Source organism: Dasypus novemcinctus, chromosome 9 (assembly GCF_030445035.2).
Source record: "Dasypus novemcinctus isolate mDasNov1 chromosome 9, mDasNov1.1.hap2, whole genome shotgun sequence".
NCBI classification, from domain to species: Eukaryota; Metazoa; Chordata; class Mammalia; order Cingulata; family Dasypodidae; genus Dasypus; species Dasypus novemcinctus.
Window position 1 is genome coordinate 114,934,456 of NC_080681.1, and position 10,457 is coordinate 114,944,912.

General features: G+C 44.9%; 1 protein-coding gene across 1 annotated transcript in view; it reads right to left on the reverse strand.

Moving 5' to 3' along the window:
- Positions 1-6,204, reverse strand: part of OTUD3 (OTU deubiquitinase 3) — a 28,735-nt gene extending 22,531 nt beyond the window's left edge. The window contains exon 1 of the mRNA XM_004458630.5: positions 5,831-6,204. Coding sequence (XP_004458687.1) covers positions 5,831-6,048 — 218 coding nt within the window. The 5' untranslated portion in view covers positions 6,049-6,204. The remainder of the gene's footprint in view (positions 1-5,830) is intronic.
- Positions 6,205-10,457: the final 4,253 nt, after the last annotated feature.

Consider the following 10,457-nt stretch of genomic DNA (forward strand, 5'->3'; position numbering starts at 1 on the left):
ATTGCTCTAAACACTTTACAAGTATTAAATGGGTTTAGTCCTCAGAACTCTGTAAGTTAATTATCTCCCTTTATCCAGAAAGAATTCTAAGGCAGAGAAATGTTTTATGCCCAAGGTCACAAAACTAGTAAGTGGTAGACCCACGATTTTAAAACCCAGGCAGTCTGGTTCTAAAATGTGCATGCTCACCAAAGGCTAACACCAAAATGTTAGCAGTAGTTATCCCGGGATAGTGGAATTAGGAGTAATTGCTAGATTTACTCTAACATACTTTTCTATATTTATCAAACTTTCTTTGTGCTCACTAAACACAAGTCAAGATAGACTGAAATCACTTCCTTGTCTGATAGGGTTACAAGGCAGTGAACACAGGAAATGTGAAAAAATACAGATTACCTGGGATCCATTAGGAAGCCCAGCAAGAATGCTCATGATACTTGTAAGAACAAAGCAACCACTGCCCAAAGAACCTGTAGGAGAACCAGGCCATCTGTTTCCTGAGTCCACGCGCTCCACCACACTACCCTCCCCTAATCTACAGCAGGGCTTCTTAACTCTGACATTTGGAGAACATTCTTGTGGAGGGGACTGTCCTGGATGCCAGTAGAACACCATCACCACCTCTGGGTTGTGACAAACAACAATGTCTCTAGACAGTGCCAAATGTCTGCTGGGGGGTAAAATCATCTTCACTTGAACCACTGAGCTGTAGGGATATATGTAAGGCTGCCTTACATTTGAGTGCACCAAAACAACCAATTGCACAAGTAGCATTTGTTGGGTTTTTTTAAGAAAAGGGCTTTTGTGTTCAATAATTCATATGAGACAATATCGTAATATACACATCAACAAAAATAAATAGTAATAATGGGCTCATAGGTTGCAGTAAGGGTAGTAAATATGCAGGAAAAGGACAGGGGCAAGTCTTGTTCTAGTCCATGAGATCAGCCCTCAGCTAGAGTGCTGGGTACCATTCTGGTCCCTGCCTTTTGAGACATGTGGCTAGCAACATTTAGCCAAAAACTGCTCAGGGGAACCGTAATAGCTGCCTCCAGCAATGTGTCAGATGAAATGGAAATACACCTGTACAATAAAACTAAGGCTAAAACATGGAAGCTACAGAGAAAGAAAATGATAAATAAAAGGACATTTATTTAGCTCTATGGTGATAGAATGGAAAGACTCAGGATTTTGTCAATTTCTATCACTCGCAATTTTCAAGAATTTTCTACTCCAACATGATACTATAGCTAGCAAGCGCTTGAAACATGGTTAGTTCAAACTGAAGTGAGCTGAAAGTGTAAAGGGCATACTTAGCAGAGTAGGTATAGCTCAGTGGTTGAGCGCCTGCTTTGCACATACAAGTTCTTAGGTTCAATCCCCAACACCTCCTTAAAAAAAAAAAAGATACTGGATTTTGAAGTTAATCTATAAAAAAGAATGTAAAATAAATTTTAATTAATACTGATTTAAGCAAGATTATTTCATCACTATTGGCTGCATGTTGAAATACTTTAGAGTGGATTAAATAATATTAAAATTAATTTCACCTGTTTCTTTCTACTTTCTTAATGTGGGTACTGGAAAATGTTTACACAAGTAGCTTGCACTGTATTTCTCTATTGGACAGCACTGGTCTAGATCACTAATTCTCAAAGTGTGGTCCCTGACTAGCAACATCAGCATTACCTGGGAATTGGTTAGAAATGAAAATTCTGGAGCCCAGGCCTATCCAATCAGAAACTCTGGGGGCAGAAGCCAGCAATCATGTCTTAACACACACTTCAGGTGATTCTGCTGCATGCTACAGTTTGAGAAACACTAATCTAGCCTCCAGACTCTAGACCAGAGGTTCTCAATCATGGCTGCACATCAGAATCATCTGGGGAACTTTTTAAACACTATCAACAACCAGGCCCACTGTCAGAGATTCTGGTGAGCAGACTCTAGACCAGAACCCAGACATTGTATTTTTTCAAAACTTCCCTCAAATTTTCAGAAATCACCCAAATAAATGATTCTATTGCACCATTAGGGTTGAGAATGCTGAGATAGGGAAACGGACTTTGGCCCAGTGGTTAGGGCGTCCGTCTACCATATGGGAGGTCCGCGGTTCAAACCCCGGGCCTCCTCCACCCGTGTGGAGCTGGCCATGCGCAGTGCTGATGCGCGCAAGGAGTGCCGTGCCACGCAAGGGTGTCCCCCGCGTAGGGGAGCCCCACGCGCAAGGAGTGCGCCCGCGAGGAAAGCCGCCCAGCGTGAAAAGAAAGTGCAGCCTGCCCAGGAATGGCGCCGCCCACACTTCCTGTGCCGCTGACGACAATAGAAGCGGACAAAGAAACAAAAGCAGACAAAGAAACAAGACGCAACAAATAGACACCAAGAACAGACAACCAGGGGAGGGGGGGAAATTAAATAAATAAATAAATCTTTAAAAAAAAAAAAAAGAGAGAATGCTGAGATAGGCATAAAAGTTGAGGATGCTGTACAGGTGATCCAAGCACTAACAGGTTATTAGACAAGATGATTTGTGAATGCTCTTCCATCCCTAAGATCCTATGCTATTAAAGATGGATGGAAGGATGGATGGATGGATGGATGGATGGATGGATGGGAGGATGACAAACTTGTTTGGGACAGAGATAAATAGCTAAAGTTAGTGATTCTTTAATGTTTTAATTTTAGAACACTACTAAATAGTAATATAAGTTATGACTACATTTAGTAAGCTATTAATTCAATACTGTTCAGAGAAATGCTAACATTGTACTTGCCTAATCCAATTAGAGATTCTTTTCATGCTATATGCAATCATGCTTTTAAGGAAATATCAAGGTTAAATTCTTTCTTTCTGGTTTGAAATTGAATCCAATTTATGTGAATCCACTCTCCAGACAACATGCCCAACATAAAAGTGGTCCATGATGCATTACAAATTAGCTCACTAATTAATCTAAACTAAGCTGACTCAACTCATGCAAAAGCGAGATTAGAAGACACCAGCTAACTCATTCTTAAATACCCGTGTATTCCACAATGTTCAACCAAGAACACTCCCATACCAAGATGCTATCTCAGGCTACTCAATAGTGTAAGTAGACTAGAATAGAAAGAGGAAGAATGGAGATTGCCAACAGAGTACCCAATAAATACTAATAAAAGAATCTTGATTCTTTAGTCACATACACAAGAAACCCACCACATACACAAGAAACACCCTAAGTCTGTCATCACCATATCTAAAAAGACCACAGTACTAAAGAGAGCTGAACCATAGTCCATCTCACAGTATCCATGTGCAGAATTTGTGAACAGAAGAGGGTTAGCTTCATGGAGCCCACACAAAAGGAACCTGAAGAACAAAACGGTATCATTTTACCTAACACTGTCCCAAATAGGGACCTCAGAAGTGAGAGATGTGAGGATTCCCGCTGAGCTGGCCCCTGCAGCCTCAATGCCCATTATTTCTACTCTTACACTCTATACTCCTGTCATCCTGAACAACTTGTAGATTTCCAGAAAGATAACGTGCTCCTGTGTCTTTGCATATACCATTCCTCAGCCTGGAACGTTCTTTTGGCATACACCTATCAATCCTTTAACACTTAGTTTGGGTACAACCTCCTCTAAGAGCCATCTAGCACAGGATAGGTATTTGACAAATATTTGCTGAATGAATAAATGAATGATCCGCCCAAACACTTTCGGGAATGTCAGCCACTTCCCTCTCAAGAGCACCACCATAATTGAAAGCATACCCAACTGTATTTTAATTATTTATACCAGCAGTTCTCAAAGTGTGGTCTGGAGACCTCAGTGATCTCTGAGACCCTTTCAGGGTATTTGTGAGTTCAAAACTAAAACTTTATCTTTTTCTCTCTCGTTCTCTCACAAGTGTACAATATTGTTTTCCAGAGGCTACATGATATATGATGAGGGTCCAATAGCTGTTCCAACAGCTAATGAAATGTTTGTGTATTCTCGTGTACCAAATTTTCTCAGTTTAAATTTCTAATACAGTAAATATTGATAGCTGTAATCCACATAAACAAAAGCATTCTGTGGTCATCAATAATTTTTAAGAGTGGAAAGGGCCCGAAGAGTAAAATGTTTGATCACCGTTATTATGTTTCTCTCTTACTAGGCTGTGAATTCCTTAAGTATTTTAATCATCAGTGTATTTCCAGCACCTTGCTCTACCAGTGTTTGCTGAATTCACTGGGTAAGTACACTCTCTTTTGGGGGTGCGGGGCAGGTAGCACTGCACCTTGCTCTACCAGTGTTTGCTGAATTCACTGGGTAAGTACACTCTCTTTTGGGGGTGTGGGGCAGGTAGCACTGCACACAGTTCCCAAGGCCTTTCATGGTTTCCCATGAAAGCTCCCTCAAGATTATACAACTCCTTATGCTCTAATTCCTGCTCATAAACAATCTTCTAATGAGTACATCAGTTTCCTGGGCCTGACAGGGGATGCAAGCAACCCAATCATTTGCAAGGAATAGCACAATTCGAGTCCCATGATAACTAGCATTTTGGTTTATACAGCAACATTTTGTACTTGTATGACTACGATACACAAAGTCTGGAACAGTTAGTAAACTCTGAATGCACCTTTGACAAAATCAAGGTACTGGGTCGAAAGCAAGATCCAGGAAAGCTTCTCTTAGTGACACCACTAAGGAAATGCCCTTTTGAGAGGCCTTGCTGAGGCTAGCTGGCCTCCCTCTGATATTTTATCATGTACTCATTCAACAAAAAGATACCAAATACCTGCTATGTACCAGCACTGGGTTAGGTGGTGGTGAAAAAGACACACTCAAGCTCTAATTTTAACTTAAATAAAAACACCAAAGCAGGAGCCTGTGGAAACCCTTTGTGAATAGAGAAATCTAATTTGCCTGAAGCACTGGGCATATGTAGAAGAGGAAAGGCAGGAAAGGCACATTACAGCCTGTTCATGAAGGTGCAACATAATTAATGTGAAATCAAGAGAACACCTTCTTCCCTCTTTCCTGCACTTAGGAGCTAAGGCAATTCTGTATGGTCTGTAACTTACCTTCATCTTCCCTCTGCCCAATCTGTTGTTATGAATGCCCTCTCTTCCAGAAGGGCACCCCTGGCAACAAGACCCCTTTTACCTGCCTCTGCATTGGGGATGCTACATATTCTCTGCCCTCTGCCCTACCCTTCTCCTTCTTCCAACCATATTCCTGGATCCGCGCCTCCTTTCCTGAAGCTACTTTTCCTTCCCTTATTCTCTCCCTTCCACAAGCAAGCTTGGCTAAGGTCCTTTCCTTACAGAGGAGAAAGTGAGGCCCATGGAAGAATTAAAGACCGAATTTCCTAAGTGTAAACGAGGGCGATGCCCAACAGTAAGGACTCAAAAGAGGCAAAGTATTATGCGGAGCGAAGCGTATGCCATTTTCTATCACAGACATTTTGACAGTTGCTACGTGCTGTCCAGCTCTTCAAATTACTGGCTCCATCTTATTCCTTCAGATGGCAGCTTAAATGTCACCTTTCAAGGAGGCTTTCCGTGGCCACCAAGCTAACGGAGACCAACTCCAGGATTCTCTTAGCACCAGCTTCGTGTTTTCCTCTAAGTGCATGTCACGAATAGGACGATCTGGGGGGATTGCTGCGAGCGTGCCGAGGTGAGGGTCCCTGTCCGCCCCACTCGCCGCAGGACCCCCTTGCTCTCTGAACAGAGGCTGGCTCGGAGCCGGCGCTTGGAACCGCGGGAATGAATGGATGGACGAGAGCGAGCGACGGTCGCCTAGCCCGGCGCGTCCCCCGGCGCCGCCTCCCGCGCTCCCGGGCCCGCCTCACCCGTCCCCCGGCACCTCCCGCAGCTTCAGCCCCAGGGCCTGCAGCTGGTTGGCGAAGCTGACGAACTCCTCCTCGCCGCCGCCGCCGCCGGGCTCCGGTCGGTTCCGCCGCTCCTTGGCCAGGGCCCGTCGCGCCGCCCGCTCGTCCCGCTTGCGCTCGACCTCGGCTTTCCGGCTGCCGCTGCCCGGCCGGCTCTTTGTCGCCTGCTTCCGGGACATGGCCCTGGCCCCGCGGCCCGCAGCGGCAGGAGGAAAATCCCGAGGACCGCCAAGCGGCCACCTCAGGTGCCGAGAAGGCTAAGGTACACGGGCGACGGAGCGCAGCGACGGCAACGCGGCCACCACGCCTGCGCAGGGCAGCGCGGGCCACGTGACGGACGCCCCGCCCACGCCCTGGGGGAAGCTGGGGGAGCGGTCGCCAAAGAGAGCTCGCCTGGGAGAGCTAGAAGGGCGCCCCTCAGTGTTCCTTCGACTGTTCTCTCTAGTGGGGGATGGTACTTTTTTTTTAAATTAAAATTACTAGATCACAAGGAATGTTACATTAAAAAACATTTAAAAAAACAAAAATCATAAGAGGTTCCCATATAACCCACTCCCCGCGCCCCACCACATCATTTTTGTAAATTGTGTTTTTTTGAACATATATACATCACACACAAAAAAATTACACTAAAAAATGTAAGAGGTTCCTGTATACCCCCCATCTCCCCACCCCACTCCTCCCACACCAACAACCTCTCCCATCATTGCAGCACACTCATCGCACTTGGTGAACACATTTTGCGGCACTGCTGCACCACATGGATTATATACATCATAGTTTACACTCTCCCCCCAGTACATTCAGTGGGTTATGGCAGGATATATAAAGCCCAGCATCTGATCCTGCAATATCATTTAGGATAACTCAAAATTCCTAGAATGCCCCCACATCACATCTCGTCTACCCTCTCCCTGCCCTCAGCAACTACTGTGGCCACTTTCTCCACCATGCTAAAATTTCTTCTATTACTCGTCACAGTAGTTTTATAGTAGAATATCAGTCAGTCCACTCTAGTCCATATTTTATTCCTCCATTCTGTGGACCCTGGGATGGTGATGTCCTCTCCACGTCTAGATCAAGAGGGGGCTTGGATTCCACATGCATGCTGGATGCAATTCCTCTGCTTACAGTTGTAGGCATTCTTGCTTCCCTGGTGTGGTGGTTGACCATCTTCACCTCCCTGTTAGCTGACCTGGGTAAGATCAACAAACCAGAGAGTAGGAGTCACCACTCTGCTGAGACTCAGGGCCCAGCTGGCACATAGGCAGTCAAGAGATTCAAGTGTCCTGAGTATGGACCATCCCTAGAGCCAACCATAGGTTCAGTAAAAGTGACAGAAGAGGCATGTGTAGAAAAGTCACATCTGAGTCCAGCTCCATCACACTCGGGAGCACAAATTCCAAAGTAGGGCCCTCTGACATGGCACAGAGCTCCAGGGGGGTGGTACTCTAAAAAAAAGGATGTGGGACAAGAGATAATGAGGGGGAAAAAGGTCTAGAGAAATGGAGGAAAATTAAAGAAAAGTGGGAGTTAAGAGCAGTGGCAAAAGTTAGGAAAGGAAGGAAACTGAAAAAGTTTAAATTCTTGTATGTTAGCCTACGGCTGATAGACACTTTGACGTGGTTCTTGCTTACTTAATATCTCTAAATTTACAAGAAACTGAATCTAAATGGTTGGGTAATTTCAAAAAGATCACACAGCAAAGGGGCAGAGCTTCATCCTGACTCCAAAACTCATCTACTTTGTCTGTTTAATCCTGTCTTTCTCCATCTGACGACCTTCCCTCCTAATTCAAGTGAGAGGTAGCCCTTCTCTCCAAGACTACGGGTTCCTCTAGTAATCCTAATTCTACTTTAGGATAACCAGCCTACATTTGCCCAGGACTGAGGGCTTTCCTGAGATGCAACACTTTGAGATTTAAATCTGGGACACTCCTAAACAACCAAGACAGTTGGTCATCCTAATCCACACTCACCTGCTCTGGAACCTGACTCAGCCCCTCCCTCCCTCCATACTCCTCTCTTCTCCCTCATTCTGGCTCCTCCTTCTTATCTCTCTTTCCACAGCGATGTACAGTCTCCTCTTGGCTCTCTAACCAATCTCTTTCACCATCTCCGGGAATGTTCCTAGTGGATCTTCCCTTAATAGCCTTATTTTTTCACTCTACCTATAAGTTCCCCTTTGGCAATAGTCTCTGCTTCCTGAGTTCCAACTACCGTCTCTATTTATCATCGATCTGTAAATAACTATTATCTCATGCCCTGTGCTAAGGGACAGGAGTAACACTGAACCAGAGAAACATGGCAGTGGTGCACAGGGAGTCCAGTGGGGGATACAGGCAAGGGCAAGGCAATCGCAATCCTGCAGGACAAATGCTATCTAGGAGAGAGATTGGGTGCTGGGGGATCATAGAGAAAAGTGGAGTGAAGAATGCAACAAGGTTTCCCAGAACCGCTGAGTTAAACTGAAGCTTAAAGGATGAGAAGGACCTGCCAGACTAAGAACATCTAATGCAGAGGGGATTGCACATCCAACCCCAGGAGTTCAGTTTTGAGAAAGGAAAGAAGTTAAATCTGATAGCACAGGGCTTGAGCCATGAGGCAGGGAGTGGAAGGAAGGGCCACATCTGGCAGGATCTTGGAAGCCATGTCCTGGGGTTTAGTCCAAGCCCTTCGAGCCATGGGGCACCACTGAAGGATTTTAATCAGAGATTTGATATGATCAGGTTTATGTTTAAAAATACAACTTTACGAGAAACAGACTTTGGCCCAGTGGTTAGGGTGTCCGTCTACCACATGGGAGGTACGCGGTTCAAGCCCCGGGCCTCCTTGACCCGTGTGGAGCTGGCCCATGCGCAGTGCTGATGCGCGCAAGGAGTGCCGTGCCACGCAGGGGTGTCCCCTGCATAGGGGAGCCCCACGTGCAAGGAGTGCACCCCGTAAGGAAAGCCGCCCAGCGCGAAAGAAAGTGCAGCCTGCCGAGGAATGACGCCGCCCACACTTCCCGTGCCGCTGACGACAACAGAAGCGGACAAAGAAACAAGACGCAGCAAAAAGACACAGAAAACAGACAACCAGGGGAGGGGAGGGGAATTAAATAAGTAAAAATAAATCTTTAAAAAAAAAATACAACTTTGGCTATAGCGAAGGGAATGGATTAAAAGGATTGTGGTTAGAAGGCTTCCAGGGGTTCTAAGATGGGGAATAGGGATGGCTGGGGCTGAGATGGAGGATAAGAAAAGTAGATTGGAAAGAGCTGTCACTTTTGGGTAAAGGCTTATGAACTGGAATTGGACTGAATTTTTAAGGAATGTTTCTCATGTTATACAGGTCCCGAAATTCCTCCCCTGCAAATCCTTCCTTTATTCTCAGGAAGAGAGTAAATTGTGCCTGGTCCCACCTCTTCCCCCCGCAGACATTCCAAGGCCTGCACTGTTCCCTCTGTTCTCTTGAGTAAAGTTGGGAGACAGTGCTGGGAGTAGAAACTCCAGGGCTGGAGAGCAAAGATCTGCCTTCTGGAGTGGAGCCATTGACCAGCTCCACCATCTTGGGTTAGTTGCTTAACCTCCAGAGCTTCCTTTCCCTCATCTGTAAAATGAGAATAATAACATTGAAAACCAAATGTAGGAGAGTGGATATGGCTCAAGCGGTTGAGCTCCCACCTCCCACATGGGAGGTCCTGTGTTCAGTTCCCAGTGCCTCCTGAAAAAAAACAAAATGAACAACAGGCAAAACAAATAATAAAACCAACTCGGGGAAGCCAATGTTGCTCCATGTTTGAGTGCCAGCTTCCCACATACAAGGTCCCAGGTTCAATTTCTGGTACCTCAAAAAAAAGAAAAAAGCAATCATAATGATCATAATGACAAACTTTTATGGTATAAAATACAAACTTTTATAGCATTTTATGGTATTTAGGCACTATTCTAAGTGGTTTACAAATCCTGTGTTATTAAATCATATAACAACCCAAAGAAATTTTCATTTCTACTTTATAGATGAGAAAAATGAGGCACAGAGACCTTAAGAAACTTGCCCAAGGTCACACAGCTAGTCAGTGGCTGAGCCAGGATTTGAAGTCAGGCCATCTGGCTCCAGAGCAGGTGTTGTTAACCACTTTGCTACACTACACATGTAACTTTTCATAAACTGCAAAGTACTCTACCTAATACATGAATTTTTTTTAACTCTTACATTTCCCATATTTGTTGCTGACACCATTTTTCTACCATCTCTATTGCCATATGCCATTATTGTCTGATTTTCTACTTAACTTTCTCTACATTAAAGCATCACAAAGATTTAGAACCCAGGGGTCCTGAGTTTCCACCCTGGCCATTCCAGGCTTAGATGAGTGATTTAACTTTGGAACCTCAGTTTTCTATTCTGTTAAGTGACCGAAGTAACAGAAGAATGGCAGGGAGGATTGTAAAGAGTAGGTGAAAACATCAAGCCCCTGGCACACAGTAAGTGCTGGCTTAAAATGAAGTTGTTTGAATAATTCCTCCGATTGCAGAAAGCTCGTGGGCTCATCACAGGAGAAAGGACTGATATTCCAAACTTCAGAAACCAGGGAAGGAGGAACA